General features: G+C 38.9%; 1 protein-coding gene across 1 annotated transcript; it reads right to left on the minus strand.

Moving 5' to 3' along the window:
• Window positions 1-5,295: 5,295 nt before the first annotated feature.
• LOC148874433 (Sodium Bile acid symporter family) lies at window positions 5,296-9,325 on the minus strand. Its single transcript, XM_088949836.1, has 5 exons — window positions 8,693-9,325; window positions 7,807-7,902; window positions 7,403-7,709; window positions 7,066-7,313; window positions 5,296-6,047 (listed from the first exon to the last, which is right to left on the minus strand). The coding sequence occupies exons 1-5, from the start codon at window positions 9,094-9,096 to the stop codon at window positions 5,810-5,812; spliced, it is 1,293 nt and encodes a 430-aa protein (XP_088805962.1). The 5' UTR covers window positions 9,097-9,325; the 3' UTR covers window positions 5,296-5,809.
• Window positions 9,326-20,656: the final 11,331 nt, after the last annotated feature.

Below are 20,656 nucleotides of genomic sequence, written 5' to 3' on the forward strand. Positions count from 1 at the left end.
GAAATTCATTGAAATCTCTCACTCTGTGCAATCTGCCTTCGAACATAATCCAAAACACATCGAAATTCATCAAAATCCCCTACTTTGTGCTATCTACATTCGGCAGAATACAAAAATCCATTGAAATTCATCAAAATCCCTCGCCTTATGTGATTTAGCTTCAAGTACAATTCATCTAATGATTTGTCTTTTTTTCTACTTCTTGACTAGGTGCCTTTTTTTTGTAAGGTTTTTTACTCTGCTTCCTCTTTTCCTTCCTATTTTTCTTCCCTGCTTCTATAAGTAGGGCAATAGACTTTTCCTTTTGTAAATACGTGTACTTCACCATCATAGAACTTGTGATGAGGACCATAATAACACAGAAGAAATCACCACAATACCCACGATGAAGTCTGTCACCATCGCCAATGGTAGTACAACTAAGGTGCCAGCAACTGAAATCGTAGAGACCTATGACTTAAAAAACCATAGGAGGCCTGTGATGATACTTGTGATGTGGTCACCAACCTCCTTACAGATAGAGATGTCATTTAGAAGAAGCGAATGCAAAAGACAACAATCTATGATGTCATTGATAAACATAAACTGTGTCCATCAATGCTCTTAGACTTGACACCACAAAGAACCTCTCGAGTAGCAACGATGGCATTTTATTTGTAGTGTTACTTGCTTGCATAAAAGAAGCACCAATCCATGTGTTTACGACGAAGCTACCAAAAAGTGGTTGTAACTATAAGCATGCCCATGTGAGAATTTTAAGGATGGGAAATTCTGATCTTGAGAGATTCTTAGGGACACATTGCAAAACCCTAAGGAGCTTACTTGTTATGTGCTTAATGAATCACAACCACCTTTCTGGTATTGGGAAGTTCCTTGCTATCATTTTCTTATATCCCTTTAGAGGCTCACCCTTTCCTCTATAAATAAGGGAGGCCTGAAGCCCTCCACACAAGATCACCAACACCCCTCCCTTCCCCTGTCTCTCCTGTCATCCTCTATCTTTCAAGGAGACCCCTCTCTATAGCCTTACCACCCAACCTACATTAGAATCTCTTGTTATACCCTTGATCACGAAGATGTCTACCCGAAGGATCAACCTCACCCCATCCACTAATAGCCCATTGAGAATGAGGAAGTTCCTTAGAATGAAGTCGAAACCCCAACTCTCTACAACTTTGAGAATGCCACTAACCTTGAGTTCCTTTCCTACAGGGTCTACAAACTTGCCAACCGTTTTGATCGACTAGAGAAAAAATTGAACGCAATGCAAGCATTCCTTTAGAAGGTCGAACACATCAACTAGCTGGAGCAACAATAAGAGATGAAATAGATGATGTAACATCTTTTGTAGCGTCCCTAGCCACAAACATCAACACTAGAAGCCCTGTCGTTTACCCCAGCTAGTCAGCCCACTCAGTTATCACTCACCCTTGAACCACCATGCCCAAACCTCCAGAGCCCTAGGCCTATGATGTCCATGGCTCTACTTTCTGTACAGGGAATAAGAACCACACCTCCTACTTCTTTGCACCAGTCCCAGCAATCACATTGGAAGGAAGGAACTACGCCATTGTTGAAGCACCTATAAGCTAGGCTGAGCTTCAAGAATATGTCCAAAGCATGATCGAAGCTAGCCAAAGCAAGTCCTGAACCCCCATCGCCCTCCAAAAGCCCTAGTTCTATAGCAAGATCTTCAACAAACCTTACATGGCTGGTTACTGTCCACCTAGCAACGGCCCTTATATGACAAGCAAAAAGGGAGCCCCCAAAAAATTGTTGGCAACTTCGAGGATTCTTTGGCCTTTTCGCCCTTGACGGGGACCTAAGAGTTTGAGAGTTTTCCAAATCCTTGACCATGCCAGCATACTCCTAGTTCGTCAACCTAACACAGGGGAGCCTAGACTTGTGGGTAGAATTGGCCAAGAATTTCCTAACTAAATATTTCACATTGGAGTGCCACCTCACCATGGCTGACCAACAAATTTGATTTCTATTTCAAAGTTGTGCAATGGTGGTTATTCTTTACCTTTTTTGCAATAAGATTACTATTAAGATGAATAACAAATCCATTGCCTTTGGTGAATTAGATAATAGTCTCTATGTGCTCAGCTCTTCCTTAGAAACAAATGTAACTGAAACAATCACTAAAGTTGTTACCATGAAAAGACCCCATGATAGCATTAGTCCAACTTTTGTTTGGCATTTCAAACTTGGCCATATAAATAAAGAAAGAATCACAAAACTAGTTAGGGATGGTTCCTTGGATTTTTTATCTATAGAATATCTTCTAGATTGTATGTTTTGCCTTCAAGGCAAGATTATGACTAAAGGCCACTCATTGGAAAAGCCCAAAGAACTATAAGTACTTTAGATCTTATACATACAGATGTATGGGTTCCCCTAAATGGAAGGACTACAAGTGAATATGTCTACTTCATTACCTTTACTGATGATTACTCTCGGTATGGGTGTTTGTACCTAATGTGACACAAGTCTAAATCTTTTAAAAAGTTCAAGGAATTCAAACATTAAGTCAAAAAATAGTTAGGTAGGGAGATAAAGCACACTACTATTATGGTTGTGGTATTGCTCTCTATCGACTAAGCTAGATAGGTAGTTGTTTTTAAAGCAAAATTACTATTATGAAGATAAAAAAATCACTAATCATACTTGGCCTGATCAACGTTCCAACCTATATTTTATGTACAAAATAAAGTGAAATTTTAGTAGATACAAAATAAATTCATCTATGAGAGACTACAACCACAAAATAGTGTAAAACCTCAAAACTTAGTACCTACTTCAGGTTTACCCATGTGATCCAACTACATCTTTGACTTTATTCCCCTCTTCCTTTCTCTATATGATTTACTACTATGCCAATGGTACCAGGACTTATCTCTCTTCCATAGCATGTAAATAAACCATTGGCTATTATTTTATCAATTGTATTATGGCATGTTGCCCAACTTGATTATATCAATATGTATTTATGCTATTCAATTTAGTATTATTGGTTGAACTCTGGTACTTTAGGAAGATTCAAGCTTAGGTGTGAACACCACTTTGATTTCTGCATCCATGGAAATCATAATCAAGTGCTAACTCATTCTTGATCCAAAGATTTGATCTTTTTTAATCCAAGAATCCAAGAATCCCAAATGATCGAATGAGAAAATTTGGGTTTTCTCTCTGATGAGGGCGGATTTGAACCTCTAATGATATTGTGACACATGGCACCTAGGAACAACTAGGTGACAAAGGAACCACTTAGGCAACAACTTGCCTTAGCTAAGTTGATGGTGTCCCACCTGGCGGCCTAGCACAAGCGCCGACCTAGCGGCCTGGCCCAAGCGCGACCTGGCGGCCTAGCCCAGGTGCGACCTGGCAACCTGCGAAATGTGCTTGCCAATAAATTCGGCATGCATATCCTAACACTCCCACGATCCTTCGAAATTGGCCCAAGTGTCGAATGATCCGAAGGGTGGTCAACGTGCATGGCGGTTGCCTCCGAGAATCTCAAACCACTTAGGTGACTTATCAGAAATCTCGGATATGATAGGTGAAGCCCACGCCAAACAATGCCTATATAAAGGCACCAACCCCAATGACATGGGGGGGAGGGGCAAGTAAGCATAATCTAGCTCTCATACTTTGTGATTTTTAGCTCGCAGTCTATTATGAGAGTACTAACTTAAGCATTGGGGCGACCTTGCTGGGTTAGCTACCCTAGGTCTTCTGACATCGATTCCTTGCAGGTCTCTAAAGAACTACTAAGGTCAACAATCAATGCAGCTCGCCACAAGGCATCCCGGCCCTCTGGTCAGCTCGGCGATTAATAGGCAACTCGGCCCTCTGGTCAGCTCGGCACCTAATAGGCAGCTCGGCATTCTGGTCAGCTCGTCACCTAACCTGCATAGCTCGGCCCAGTCAGCTCATCACCTAACCTGCCTAGCTCGGGCCAGTCAGTTCAGCACCTAACCTGCCCAGCTCAGCCCAGTTAACTCGGCACCTAATCGGCCTCTAAGTCATCGGCCACTTGGAAGCAAACCAAATGACGAGGTACTTAGCACAAAAAATTGATACATCACCAAAAATTAATTCATCAATTGGCGCCATTTGTGGGAAACGCTACAAAAAACTAAGTTCTCATCCTCCGAAAGGTTAAGTCCTCTTCTTCCAAAAAGTTAAGTTCTCACCTTTTAGAAACTAAAAGCTCTCACTTTCAAGTTTCCATTTTTTATGAACTCAAAGACTATGCAGGAAGTTGATGGCCAACAGACTAAGCAGCTCTACCAACTTTATTTCAACTCGGATAAAGCCTCATCAGTCATCTTCGCAAGGTACCCTCTACAAAGATGAGCTCTTTGTGGCTTCCGCGGGAATAGACGGCCAACAAACTGCACGGGCGCCCCTGTCGGTCGAGCCTTCCAAGGCTCCCGTGTGAACTAGTGACCTAAAGTCAGTAGTTCTACCCCCATAGGTCGAGCTCCTAGTAGCTTCTTGTAGGAGTGGGTAACCGATGTCACTAACGAGGCTGATGCAGCACATCCGTATCTCTAAGGTGCCGAGCTGATAAAAGACCTCAGCACCACATAAGACCCAATCGCCTCTTCGGCATGGGTAAAATCAAAGATCAAAGAGAGTGGATTATGAGTCTCTCCCGGAGCCTAAGGGCTAAAGTGTCGAATTGGCAAAGACTTCGGCACCACATAAAGACCCAGCCACCTAAGGGCTAAATTTGTGTTATTAATAACATAAAAAAAAATGTGATTTTGAATGTAAAAAACATAGATCAACATAAATTTACACATTCAAGAAAAAATAAATCACAATATATTATAAAAAATTGTGATCATGTAAATATTTGCAATTCTAGCACTCTATGAATGAAGTTTGAAGTTTTAGAATCATTTGGGGGTGAAAAAATTATTTCGGAGAAAAGAAGCTTGCTTTTCCCCTTTATTTTCTCTTAGTTTTTTACTATATCTTTTTCGTAGATACACCCCGATATGCATAAAAAAAGACAAAACGCCCGGTATCAAAATTTTAAACCTTGGATAAACTTACTATAAATTTTAAATCTTGGATTATATAATTGGATCCTACAACAAAAACCATATTATTAAATAATCGATTTGGTTGATAGACCTAACCCATTGACAGCCCTAATGGCAGCTGAATTATGTTTTTGGGCACTGGTATGGGTCTCGAGCCCACGACCACAAGGTTAAAAGCATTGCGCTCTACCGACTGAACTAGAGGGGTAGTTGTTTTTTTAAAGCAAAATTACTATTATGAAGAAAAGAAATCACATTAATCATACTTGGCCTGATCAACGTTCCAACAAATATTTTATGTACAAATTAAAGTGGAAAATTCAGCAGATACAAAATATAATTCATCTGCGAGAGACTGCAACTACAAAACGGTGTAAAACCTCAAAACTTAGTACCTACTTCAGGTGTACGTACCCATGTGCCCCGGCTACATCTTTCACTTTATTGTCGTCTTCCTTTCTCTATATGTTTTACTACTATGCCATCAGTACCAGGATTTGTCTCTCTTCCATAATTCCATGGCATGTTAGCAGACCGTTGGCCTTTTTTTCCTTTTGACGAATAGAGACCGTTGGCCATTATTGTAACAATTGTACTATGACATTCTGCCCAACCTAATTTTATCAGTATCTGTTTCTGCAATTCAGTTCAGTATGACTGGCTGAGCTCTGGTGCTTTCTTTTCTTGAGGGTGCTTGATGGTTTGAACTTGTGGGGCACTGTTATTCAAAATACTTCTAAAAGTTAGCATTAAGCCTTGACGATTGAGCTGGTTGGCGGGAGTAGCACATATGGTAGATCTCTTATTCGGAACCCTCTGCCCCAGAAAGAGGCAAGGCATAGGCCCATGATAGCCATTGCAACAACAGAGCATGCAGAGGGGACTGCTTGGCTGCTCCCAAGGAACTGGGTGGCAAGAAGTCCTGCAAGGGTGGAGCTTTGCATTCCTGTGCATAACGAGATTGTCCTGCAAACTGCTTCTTCTTGCCTGCCATGCCAATCAGAAGAGTTTCTCAGTTTGGCCATCATCAAGGTATAATTCCGATTAAAAATATGATCATATGAAGGTGACACAATGTGCACTTCCTTTCCTTAAATTTCAACCCATAATTGACAATTTCCAGTTAGGGGCGAAGAAAACAGAATCAGATGTGTACAGTGCATAATAGGAATTTAAGTGAATAGGTTTCATGAACAAGTAAAGAAGGTAACAAGACAGAGGTGAATAGTAGTACTGTAGAATATATATTCGGAACAATGGGTGTTTTGTAAGCAAAGCCTTTAAATGTTCAATTTGTCAGGACATTTACCTTTTTTAAACACAAGATGGAAATGCCCTCATCACCAAAAATTGAAAGCAACAATTAATCTAATATTAAATAATAGTGTGGGCCACTTGAACTTACAAAGAGCAAAGCAAGAAGAGAGGCATGCAAAATATAGGGAAAGTTGCAAGTTGCAATTACTAACAGAGGAACCAAAAGGCAAAGCCGGTCCAGGAAATGGAAATAATAGTTGTGAAGAGGAAGCAAAATGATGTGGAAACCACATTTCCCTGATCTTCTATCCAATCCAAGACTGCAAAGACTAGAGACTATAATGGAATCTTGTTGGTTCTCTACATGTCCAAAGTATAATATGGCATATAGAGTTTGATTTTCAATACCTGCAAAACATCCCCTACTTCCACTTATTAAGCAGGGCCTAAGAGGCTATACAGGATAAATGGTCGAATCGGTACTAATAGACAGAAGAAGTCCATCCTTGCATATGCAAATCATGTCCACTCAAGCCAGGGGAACAAACAAAATAAACCTAGAGGCTCTCCTAAACCAGAAACCAATTTGACCAGATAATCTGAAATCCCTAACAACCTGCAGTACTGCATTAGACAACCCAATTGTTGCCTGGGGCTGAATGTTCTGTTGAATCTAGATGAAATTGCAGTTCACAGATGCAAAGTATTCCTAATTAAAACAGAACAAGATTAGCAATTATATATTTACCTCAAATGTGGGATTTTAGAAACCCAGTATCCCATGGTGAATGCCACAGCATGAAATGTCAATACAGGTAAAATTAATCGGAGACCCTCTGCAGACAAAATCTGGCTCTGATTAATTGCAAGAGGACTTCCAATACAGAGTGAAGTGCAAAGCATGGCAACAAATGGCATCACAGGTCGAATGACACCAACAACTGGTTTGGCATATGTATTAAGCACAAGTCCAAGAGCGACAGGAAGAAGAACAACCTATTAGAAGCAACCGTTAATAACCATTTGAGGAAAAAGAATCAAATACTCCAAATTAATGCACAAATTATCCATGAACTATTCATTACCTGCAATATTGACTTGGACATGGCCACTGCATCAACTGGAACAACAGATCCAATGAGCAGGCCAGTCAAAATTGGTGTAACAACCACAGATGATACTGTAGTTGAGCTGGTCAGCAGAATGCTTAAGGCTACATCCCCTTTGCTCAAAAAACTGGCATAGCTTGACAGCTGGGCACCCGCAACACAGCACATGAGGATGAAACCAGTATAGAACATTGGGGGTGCCCCAAATGCCCTTGCAACCAAGACCCCCAACAACGGTTTCAGCACATATTGTGCAATATACCCAACTGATAGTGGTAAAGGTCTGCAACAGATGAAGTGGAGAGGTGTAGCAGATTCAAAACATCACAATATCAAAGAAAATGAATGCTTAGAGAATGACTGCAGTGATGGAAATTTACCTTCGAAATGCAAGAGCAAAATCATCGATGGACAGTTGAATTCCGATTGATAACATGATTCCACCAAGAGCAGGGGCATATAAATCTTTTGATACCCTGACAAGAGTTTTACAAAAGATTACATAATAAAATGTCTAAATATAAACATGAAAACTACACAAGAAATATACTAAAACAACATTAAAACAGTTATAAATCCCTTTGAAATTAAATCTGATAAATTGGCGCAAGATGAGAAAGTTTATTTCCATGAAACAAATTAAAAATCTCATTGAATAATTCATAATCCCATACTCCTGATGCACACGCACAAAAATGTACAAATACACATAACCATGTCGAATCCAAGTTCTTGTCATGTATGGAAAAGCCATGGATTACCCTGCCTACAGAGCATAGTTAAATAAAAAACAAGAAAGACTACAAATACTGAAACGAAAAAGATGAAGGGAGATTCACAATATTCTGCTATATAACTTCTATACTCATATCAAGACAGTGGTACTCATTAATCTACAAGAGCTAAAATTCAAGATGATAATCCAACAAAAATCCTGAAAATATGAAAACTCGAAAAAAAAAAAAAAAAAAAAAAAAAAACTTGAATTTCCAGTCTAATTGTACTCAAAGAGAAAAAATAAACAGAAATTCCACTAGAGAAACTGCAAGTAGTATATAGATCGTTTTTCTTCTGCTAAATCTCTATGTATAAAACCTCAGAAAATCGCATCAATGAAGAAAAACCTAACAAAAAATAATTAAAAAATGAAGATTGTAGGAAACACTAAGCAACAATCTAAAATTCAGTATTTGTAAATGCTCAAAGTAGAAATTCAGCTCCAATAAACAATAAATAGGAAGGGGAAAAAAAGAAACGAATTCTCACCAAGAAAAAGTTGCAGGCTGAACAAGAGCAGCAACAGCGGTCGCAGCGACAACAAAGGGAAGCATTGCTGACAGAGCCTGAGAAGAATCGTTCTTCGCGTGCTCTCTAGGGTTTGTCCCGAGCGACAACACAGAAGCATGCCCTTCTCTTCTCTGCGCTCCCACTCTTCCTACATACGGAGACGTCGAGCAAGCAAATGACGACGACGACCCGCCATTAAAGCTCCGCCCCACCTTCAGACGCCAAGCACAATAACCGCTCTCCCTTCTGATCGAATACGGAATCGAATTGAAACCCAACTTTGAATTCAACTTCGAGGAGTGCAACTCTTTCAGAAAACTACTGGGTTTGGCGGTTGGCCTAGAGAAAGAAACACAAGGACTGGTAACTGCCAAGTCCGCCATGGCAGTTGACAGTAGTAGAAGATCCAGTTAAAAGCAGTTAGGGTTCCGAGGACGTGAAGCAGGCATCATTTCGCTGGCGAGGTCTGTTTTGTTCCGACGAGGGAGATTTTGCGAGGGAAAGGAAACAGAGATTATAACGAGAGGCTGTGCGAAGGGAGGAAGAGATGATGAAGGCGACAATGAGCGAATTTGACTTGTTTGATTAGTTTTTGATAAAAGAATCAGGGTCAGGGAGGGACGGGTCATTTGGAGATTAATTAGGTGTACTTAGTTCCATTTAATTAAACTACGTTAACTGACTCCACCGGTCATCAAGGACCACCTTTTGTAATGTGAACAAGGTAATGGAGTGGACAGAGTGAAGGCTCGAACGCGTAAAAGTTGACACTTGTCTAGAACGTTAAACCAAGGGACCCACATACCATACGTTCAAAGATTTATTCCTGTGTATCTTATTTGATGCTCGCATCGTTCTCAGCCCTTTTCAGCCACACATAAGGAACATTTCCGTGTATCTTTAGATTCTCGATGTAAGGCCGAAAGGGACTGTGATAACTTTGTAAACATCTAAGTGCAGATGGGAAATATCTTGGGTACAAATTATTGAGGATATGTTACCAATGTGAGCTTGATCTCTTGAAAGTTAAAAACTTTACACCCGCATGGCATGGCATGGCATCACATCCAATGGCCTTGTGGTGTGGTATGTTTAGAATTGTTCATGGGCTGGGCCGGGCCGGGCCGGGCTCGTGTCAGACTTTCACTCTGTGCTAATAGATTATTTTAAGGCCCGAGCCTAACTTCGGTGTGATCATTGGGCCTACAATTTGGGCCTGAGCCAGGCCCTCATAAAAAGCCTGAAATCCGAGCTTGGGCCCAAGTCCGAAGTATATAGTTCATGCCGCTGCTGAAGCGGCTGAATAGAGAGAGAGAAATTATAAAAATAAAAATAAAAAATGTATATATTAAATTATTAATATATATTTTATATAATATAAATGAATCGAGCTAAGCTTTTTTGACAAATCCCAAGCCTGGCCCGGCACACAATCGATGATGTTTTGAACCCGTGGGCCTAATTACATGTTCAAGCCCGACCGAGGTGTAGGCGGGGCTGTTGGACTACCCGGCCCATGAATAGGTCTAGTTATCTTGTAAGGGATGCATACCTGATTGCATAATGTGCCATGCCTATGTAGTGTTTCATGGTGTAGATATACACATCCTACTACACAATGTAAGGCAAACCTTCAAAGTTCAAATTTCAAATTGATATCCTAAATTAGAGCTTGGATCTACTACCCACGACATGTTCCCACATCTCTACCCACAAGATATGACAAGTGAGCATTGAGAATATCTCCCTTGTCATTCATGGGGAGAGGTTCCCAATACATGGTGGCGGTGGTGCTCTGTGGGTATGGATGTGGGTACAACTTGTGGTGGCAGATGCTAAGTCCCTAAATTAATCTAGATTGATTCCTTTTAGTTGCACTTGTTTCCCGTGCAAAAACAAATGGGTACTATTTAAATATTGGGTAAAAGACTTAAGCGTACCCTTTATTTTCATGAATCCACTTAAACTTACCCTATGTTTTTTAAAAATGCTTGAATATATACCTTGTGGAATAATCCCATATGACTTAAACATACTCTTCATTGGAACTGAACCAAACCAACCCGTGCTCACCCCTAGTTGCATTCATTCTCCCACATAAATTTAATTATAAACAAACATCTCTCTTTAACTGTTTAAATTATTTAATCTAAATAAAAGAAAACCCACCAAAAAAACTCCAAAATTGCCCTTTTTTTAATAAGGAAAGGTTTAAAGGGTAAAAACGATCAATTGTTTAAGTTACTTGATAAACACCTTTAATGAAAAGGGCACGATTAAGGCTGCATTTGGCATTCCTTATTTTAAGAATTTCTCTCATTTTTGTAATTAAAAACTCAAAATGTTCATAAGGAAAAAGGAGATGAGTCCTTAAAATAACGAATGTCAAATGCAACATAAATGACTTAGAAAAGAATAACAGGGCCTCAGTGTAATGGTAATATTTCAAGCTATCAAGAGTGAGAATGTGGGTTTAAGCTTTGTATTGTTTCAGAATGGCAACCTTTACACACACAAAAAAAAGAAAAAAAAAAAAAAAAAAGTTAAATCCATATCCAGTCCATCCCTCCAATACGCCATGTAGCTGGGACCGACATTGGGTAATCCTTTTTAGCGTGATTCTGTTTTATAAGTGAGAATACAGAGCATGAGCATGGAGAAAAATTCAAACCAATTTTTCCTATACGATTTATTTTCTTGAGAAATAGTCTATTATCAAAAACTTTCGCTTCCTTCGAATATTAGAAACGGCAAAGTTTGGCAAATCATCAACAAATAAGATAACTAGAAAAATAGTTAACAGAGACTGTTTGTATTTTTCAAATATTGAGATAAATGCCCATAAAAAGAAAAACTAAATACTTGAATCTTTTGGGAAAAGGTCTTGCTTACCTAAGGTCGCTGCGGATGACTGCTGTTAAGAAACTTGGGCGAGAAGCAAGGACTTCTGCCATAGCTGGAGAAGATGAAACTGACATGAACTGGGTTAGAGAGAGAGAGAGAGAAGGGTTTGGGGTGAAGGAACAGAGAGGGGGAGGGGAGAGAGAATGCGTTAGAGTCCTTTTAAAGTTGAGTTTTGTCTTAATTTCCCCCCCCCCTTTTTTCTTAATTTGGTTTTAGTTAATTTAGATAATAAGTGGAGATGTCTCCGTTCAATTCAGTTTACATGGGTTGAATGAGTGAATGTATGAAACATGTGAGTGGACAGGTGCTCAATGGATAAGATGCCATAAGGGAGTGATAGATTTAGTTTCCTAATAAAACTGAAACTAAATTAGTTGTGGATGAGTTTGAATAGCCTTTGTTCGATCTGTTTTGTTTTCTCAAAAATTCAGAACAACCACAGTGAAAGAGAACTTAGAGGAGTTGTGAGTGGATAAATCCATTTTGTGTATATTTGGAGTTATTATTATTATTTTTTTTTTTATTATTATTATTATTATTTTATTATTATTTTACTCTTTGGTAAGTTCTGTTAGGAAAGCTTGTGCATGCAAAGTCATGATTAACAGAAAAAAGAGCAATAGCCGATAAGAGGGAAAATTCAGGCGGAAAAACAGTTTTGGGGAGAGAAAAATAGTACAAGAGACTATTTTGAGGAAAGAAAAAGTATAAGACGTGGGAAAGAGATTATGATTTAAGTATTAAAGAAAGGATAAAACTAAGAAAATACAAAAATAGAAAAGGAAAGAAAGCACAAAGCACATGCCTAATCTCACACGAGTTCAAATCAGCCTCCCACAATATCTCACAGCACATCTCCATCTTGTATTGAAAACATTTCCCCATGTTAATACCAAAAATGATGATATCATTATGGTGGGATGTGCTCTAGACGTTGTGGGGGGCAACCTTGTGGGGGGCTGATTTGATCTCATCTCACACACAAATCTATTTTTATAATTCAAAAGAATATAGAAAATCATAATAAGACACTTGCTATTCATCTATTACTATATTCTAAACTATGAATGACCCAGTACTAAGTACCAAGACATAGTCTGAACTATTTAGATTTTTTTTAAATCCTCTATATTAGAATTTTAGGTTAGTTTTTTTTTTTTCATTTTTATAGTTTTTTATTTGACTCAAGACACTTAGCATATTTTATCTAGAAGAATGGGCCCACACCATTTATTATTTCACTTGAGATTCATAACTTATGCTCATATGATAAAATTGATTTTGGTTTCTTATTTATTGTAGAAAATTAAATCAGGTTTAATTTGCAATTAACAACCTATTTTATTTTATCGACAAAATAGAACCCACATGATATAAAGTCTTTACAATGGATCTTTTTTTTAAGTTAGCCCCATATCTATTGTTTTTATACATTTATTAATTATTTAATATATTTTTCATTTAATTAATCATTTTTCTTTTATCAATTTATTAATTTTAATCCATTTATGTAATATTTATTCATGTTTTAATATTTAACGATTTCATCAATGTAATATTTATGGTAAAAGACTTAAATATACCCAGGGTTTTAAAATATACCGGGGGTTTTTAGAAATTGACATAAATATACCCTAGGGTTTTAAAATTGACTTAAATATACCTTATGGGCTAACCCTAGTAGATTTAAACATACCCTCCCTTGTGAAATATTTCTGTTTGGGTTATGGTTGATTTGGCCCTAGGTGCCATGTGTCACCTCCACGGCCACCTTATCACTTCAGCCACGTCGGCACCACATCATTGGATAAGCACAACCAAGATAGAAGAGCATCGTAGGGATAAGGAGGACAGATCTACCGGGGATTAGGTCTTATCCCGAAGACCTCGGCGGACAACCTCATCTCAACAACCCAGAAGCCTCATCCGAATCGGACATGGGTCTTTGGCTATAAGTAGGTAATCTCCGTTCAAGGTAAGGGACTGTTGACTCTCTAGCACCCGTACTATCATTCTACTCAGACCAGCATTACTCTCGACTGCTCAGCTTGATCACCCACCATTCTCGACTAATTTGAGCGTCGAAGTACCTACCCGAGGAATAATTCCTCAGGCCTCTGACTACTTTCTTGGTTTCAAATCTTGGAGCACGGCTTCGTCTTTCCACCTCAACCTCGTCCAATTGATAGGATTATCTGACTGCGACCTCAATTCAAGACACATCTGATCAAACAACATCAGATTTCATTATAACTTTAAATGACTGTTTAATATTTTAAAAACCCCATCTTACCCTTTAAAGCACTTTAGACGTAGCAACGTCTCTTGTCAATTGCCATGAGAACCATTTCATACCTCCCCATGGAAGGTCTTTTAAAGTAATTGCAGCAATCCAGTCCCATAAGATAAACCATTCACATCTCGCCAAGCTTTTGTACAACTTCATATCTCCAATTTTTGTTGTTGTATCTAAAACCCAGAAACTCTGATTATGGGATTCTGTAGATGCTCTTGGTATATTAATGACTAAACCATTACAAACCCACTAGTATAATGCCACCAAGCGGCTTCTAAGACAATGCACTGAATCGTTTGACTTGGTCAATGCTTCATGTACAATAAAGTAGAATGTCGAAGCAATTGAAATCATCTTAATAGAACAACAACTGATTTAATTAATTACTTGATTCATATGCTCTCTAATGAAAAGATGATCTATGACTAGATTGAACCATGTTTTTTAAACGCACCAGGGCCAAGCAATCTCTTTTACAGTTAGTCTTGAAAGGATTTCATGGATGATTTCGCTTAAGAGCTCTGTAGCTCCAAAGAACAACTCTTCCTTATTCGTTCTTATTTCATCTTCTTGTAAAAAAACAAAACACTAATTGTCTAGACTCATATTTAAAGGAGGAGGATACAGAGAGAAAATGGAGTTGCATTCCAACATTGTAAAGACCCAAGAAACATGGACCCATTCTTCAATGGGGCCCATTCCAAACTCCAAACCACGTTTGAAATGGTTAGTGGAAAGGATTCAATAAACAAGAAGATCCCTCCACAGTTATGCATATCCGATGGCTAGACATAATCGATCTTTTTCAGTTTGAAAATTTAAAGATTTGTTTTTTTTTTTTCTTTCTAGTTTTCTTTGAAATTTTTATAAAGGGTAGAAGAGTCTTCCGTCAGACTTACAAATGCAAATATGTACAGCGTAAATACATACAAAATGATACAAAATATAAGGTTTTGCACTCTACATATTTGCATTTGTACTCCTTCCAAACTCAGCCTTAATGTTTCTAGGTATGTTTAAGTCCAATAAAAAACTTAAAGATAGTTCGACAGGTTTCTTTCTCATGTCCAATACGTCCATAGGTCTTTGGACATATCCAACTTGGGGGGAAAACTATCAACATTAAAGTGCAATATGAAAGACTCCCCAGGTACTATGCCTTCTGTGGACGTATTGGACATGAGAAAGAAACCTGTCGAACTCTCCACAGGTTGGACATCACCATCGAGGAATGCCAAAATATGGATATAAGAGCAATACTAAAAACAGAGAGAATGGAATGACTCAGTCAGTGATGACTGGTCTCTTGAATCATTTAAATATTGAAGTTACAAGAGGATAACTATGTACAGAAGATAACAATTACAAAGTTAGAGCTTATCTAGGAAATTACATGATAATGAGGTAAGGTTATCAATTATCTAGGATAGCTATCAGAGATACCCATCCCAATTACAGTCTCTTGGAGACGGTAAGCTTGGTTGTAAGGTTATGAAACTGTGTTGAAGGCAGCGGTTTAGTAAGAATGCTTGCAATCTGATCATGGCTAGGAATGTGACTGATTAGCAGAAGGTCGGCCGCAACTTTTTCCCGTATAAAGTGAACATCCAATTCTATGTGCTTGGTGCAAGAATGGTGGACAGGAGTGGAGGAGAGAAACTTAGCATTCAAATTGTCGCACCAAATGACAGGTGGGTGAGGGAGCTACAATCCAAGCTCCGTGAGTAACACCTAGAGCCAAAGAATTTCAGCGGTAGTAGAGGCAAGATTACGGTATTCTGATTCTGTGCTGGACCAAGAAACCATGGACTGTTTACAAGTGCTCCTTGAAATCAGATTATGACCCAGGTAAACACAGAAACCACCTTGAGAGCGACGATCAACAGGGCAACTAGCCCAGTCAGCATCAGAAAAGGCTTCAAGAGCCAATTTTGGAGAAGCACGAAAAGTAATGACATGATCAATTGTGGACTTGAGATAATCAAGGATCCGTTTGACTACACTCCAATGAACATCAGTGGATTCTTTCATAAACTAGCAAACTTTGTTAACTGAGAAGTTGATGTTTGGCCGAGTAAGGGTAACATATTGCAGTGCCCCCACCATACTGCGATATTCGGTGGCATCTAGAAGAGGAGAACCATTGCTCACATCAAGTTTGGTAGATGCTGCCATCAGTGTATGAATGGGTTTAGCCTCATGCGTCTTGGTCCTAATGAGAAGATCATGAATATATTTATGTTGGGATACGTGCACCCCATTTAATCTATGATGCAGTTCCAAACCCAAAAAGTAATGAGCTTCCCCAAGATCTCAAAGAGCAAAGGCAGTAGAGAGATAAGAGATGAGCTAAGTAAGTGCAAAAGTAGAAGAACCAGTGATCAATAAGTCATCCACATATACAAGAAGAAAAATGACATCAATGCCAGTCCGCCGCATGAATAAAGAACTATGTGCTCGGGATTCTAGAAAACTAAGGTGAACCAAATAATCTCTTAATCAAGTAAATCAGGCTTGCAGGACTTGTTTCAAACCATAAAGGGAACGTTTAAAATGACATACAAAATGCAATCATGCTGGATCAACGAAACCCATAGGTTGTTTCATAAATACTTATTCACTGAGATAGCCATGAAGGAAGGCATTGCTCACATCAAGTTGTCTAAGATTCCAGCCATAATGAACTGCGAGAGATATTATTAACTGAATAGTGGTTGGTTTAACCACCGGACTAAAAGTCTCAGCAAAGTCAATACCAGCTTGTTGAGTAAACCCTTACGCCACCAATCGCGCCTTGTATCTTTGAATGGACCTATCCGGACGTCTCTTAATCTTATAAACCCATCTATTTCCCACAATGTTCTTATGAGGAGGTGGAGGTACAAGATCCTAGGTATCATTGCGCAACAGCGCTTTGTACTCATCTTCCATGGCGAGTACCCAACGAGGATCTTTCTTGGCAATAGTGTAGCAAGAGGGTTCAACATCGGGGTCAATAGAGGCTTCCAAAGCATACCGAGGGTTTGGCTTGTGAATTCCACTCTTGCTCCATGTCATCATGGGGTGAGCAATAAGTGGGGTCGCAGTGGAGCAAGAAGGCGCACCTGATGGGATTGATGATGATGATAGCAATTCGGTAGAACTAACACCAGTAGATATAATAGGTAGGCTAGGGGAGGTGGAGTCGATGGGTATGGGAATGGTCTGAGGAGAGGTGCACGGGTATGTAACGATAGGAGGGCCAACCACAGTGTCAGTAGCCAATTTGGGAGGTGGAGTTGGGCTGCCAGAAGTGCATGGTAAGGTATGTTCATCAAAAACCACATTACGGGAAATATATAGACATCCAGATGTTAAGTCCAAGCATTTGTACCCTTTGTGATGTAAACTGTAACCTAGAAATAAACAATGCTTGGATCGATAGTTTAGCTTAAAACGGTTATAGGGTCTGAGATGCAGATAGCAAGCACATCCGAAAGTGCGCAACATAGTGTAATCAGGTTTAGTGCCAAAGAGACACTCTAAGGGAGAATATATGTATAGTATTGGAGCAGATAGTCAATTAATTAAAAAAACTGCAGTCTCAAAGGCATCATACTAATAATGTTTGGACATTAAAGTCGTAGCCATGAGGGTGAGACCCATTTCAACAATATGGCGATGGTGTCGTTCTATAGCCCCATTTTGTTCACGAATATGAGGACATGGGAGACGATGGATGATACCTAAATTATAGAGAATAGGGTGAAGTGGTTTGTATTTTGTACCTCCGTCTGTTTGTAGAGTTTTGATAGAGGTGTTCAAGAAATTCTCCACATTCTTCTTAAAAACAGCAAAAATAGAGACAACCTGAGTTTTAAAGGTCATAAGAAAAATCCATATATACTTGTTGTAAACATCAACAAAAATCAAATAATAGTAAAAACCATGTCTTGTAAAGGCAAGGGCTGGTCCCCAAACATCAAAAAATAAAAGTTCTAATGGATACTTTGCAACAAAAGTACTACTAGAAAACGACAAGGTATGACCCTTGCCTAGTGGATAGGATGGACAAAAAGAGATGTTCTTATTTGAAATTGGAAGTTGAAATGAAGATAAGATGTGGGTAGTTACTCGCTTGCTGGGATGTCCTAGCCGCTGATGCCATACTAAAAATGATGCTTTCTCACCAATGAATGCTGATGGAGTTGTAGCTCTGCATTTTGTCTTTAGCTGATAGAGCCCTCCCTTAATCAGCCCTTGGAGGAGAGTTTTCCCCGTCGCTTTGTCCTTAATAGAGAAGCCAGTAGTGTCAAAAATAAAAGTTGCATTATTATCCTTACAAAACTGGATGACAGAGAGCAAGTTCTCAGATATATTAGAAACTCTGAGAATATTTTTCAAGACAATGGACCTAGAATCGGTATTCAAAATAGAAGATCCAATATGAGAAATGTCTAGACCCATACCATTGCCGAAAAAAATATGATTTGTTCCATGATACTCATCGTGAAGAGAGAGATTCCCAAGATCTTAAGTCATATGATTGGTTGCTCTAGAATCAGGATACCAATTTCCATCACGAGCAGATCGTGAAGATAAGGCTGTATGAGCTTGCTTGGTAGGCTTATTGGCAGTGAGTTCCAGATAACAGTGGCAAGTAGTTGTTGTATGGCCAATTATCCACAAAGTTGACAAACCACAGTGGCGTTCTTGGAATTGGATCTAGTACAATTATTGTTATTATAGGAAGTTTTCTTGGAGTTGTTAGAACCACCATCATTATTAAATTGTTGAGGCTTATAAGAAGATGACTGATTGTGATTGAAGGCTTTCTTCTTATTGGCCAAATTAGTAGAAGGAGAATCCAATACAGATTGTGAAGAGTGACGCTCTAAGCGCATTTCAAAGGTAAGTAACAAACTTTGAATTTCAACAAAAGAAAGCACAAAGGTATCATATTCAACAGGTAAACCACCAAGAAGATAATGAATTTGATCAACATCAATGAGAAAGTGTCCAGAAGCAACTAAAGCATCAGATAAACTTTTAATTTTTTGAACATAATCAATGACAGTGAGAGTACCCTTGTTCAAATAAGCTAATTCTAATTTCAAATCATGGATTCGAGTTTTACTGGTAGATGAAAAGATAACATGAAGTCGATCCCATACCTCTCTGGATGTCTTACAACCAACTACTTGAGCCAAAATTAGCTTTGTTAATGAAGATAATAACTAGCTTATGATCAACTGGTCTTGTTCAATCCATGTTGCATGATCTGGGTTGTTGCGGCTGGACCCTTGGCTACTACCATCTTCCAAGAAGAGTGGAGGACAAGAAAAAGATCCGTCCACATAGCCATATAAACGATGCCCTCTGAGAGGTGGTGTAGTTTGAGAGCTCCAAAGAAAGAAGTTAGTACAATCCAGTCTTATTGAGACTACATTCATAAAATTGGAAAGGGAGACCACCATAATGGTTCGACCATCTATCGATCCAGGCTGCATTTGTCTCTGGATGGCATAAGCAGTGATGCTTGTTTCTGAAGCCATGACGTTTGTCAAAATGGCTCTAATACCATATAAGAGCAATACTAAAAAAATGAGAATGGAATCACTCAATCAGTGATGACTGGTCTCTTGAATCATTTAAATAGAGAAGTTACAAGAGGATAACTATGTACAAAAGATAACAATTACAGAGTTAGAGTTTATCTAGGAAATTACATGATAATGAGATAAGGTGATCAACTATCTAGGATAGCTATCCTAGATAACCTTGATTAGTTATCTAGGATAGTTGTCAGAGATACCCATCCCAGTTACAAGTCTATCATAACTATTGAGATACTCTAACAACGGAACAAAATAAAAAACTAAGATCATTGCGGGTAGATACGTTGCTAGAAGACAGTTGAACCACCCAATATGGTAAAGGAGGCAACCATGGAAAAGAGTTCTTGGGACCTTCCCAGACTGATGGATTAGATTTAGAGGATGCTAGCCCAGTATAGACTTCGGAGGGCCTGAATCTTGTGAACAACTGCAGTCATTACAAGCGACAATCCCGTCACTGCCTTTACAAGAGCAATAATGATTATTTTAATCCAAAACTTCATTTTGACCTAGCGAGAGAGACAGAACAAGTGGGATTAACACCCTACCAGTTGTCTGTTGTTTTTTCTCTCCGCTCGTGAGAGTTTTGTCCTCTCTCCGTCTGTGAGAGTTTGCGCCCTTGCCTACTTGTCTTTTTCATTTTTTTGAGCACTGGTATTCATCTTTTTTCGATTGCTTTCACATGTGGAATACACTTTGCCCTATTGTTTTCTCTTGTCTATGATGGATCTACATATGGCGGCGTTATCATTGATGGATGAAGAGGAGGAAGAACTGATCCTGGAACAGGGGACCAAGAGTGAAAGTCTGGTGAAAAAGTCTGGTGAGATATGACATGTGCCTAGTTGGTCGTTACCTCACTGACAAAAGTATCAACTTCAACATCATGAAACACAGAATGGCGAATATTTGGCATCCAGGGAAGGGGGTATGTATTAAAGATATATCTGATCAACATTTTTGATGAGCATACAATTTATCTATAATTTATGAGGTCTTTGCATGGATTATTATGTTGGTTTTATTTAATTTTGCCCTAATTTAGTTTAATGCTAAGAAAATATTTCAGGGGTAATTAATCCAAGAAAAAGAAGGAAAAATGTAAGGAAAGAAGGTTCGAAAAGACCAAATTCAGCCCATCCCGGT

The sequence above is a fragment of the Nelumbo lutea genome, chromosome 1 (genome assembly GCF_056320005.1).
Source record: "Nelumbo lutea isolate HS-2025 chromosome 1, American lotus-T2T, whole genome shotgun sequence".
Lineage (NCBI taxonomy): Eukaryota > Viridiplantae > Streptophyta > Magnoliopsida > Proteales > Nelumbonaceae > Nelumbo > Nelumbo lutea.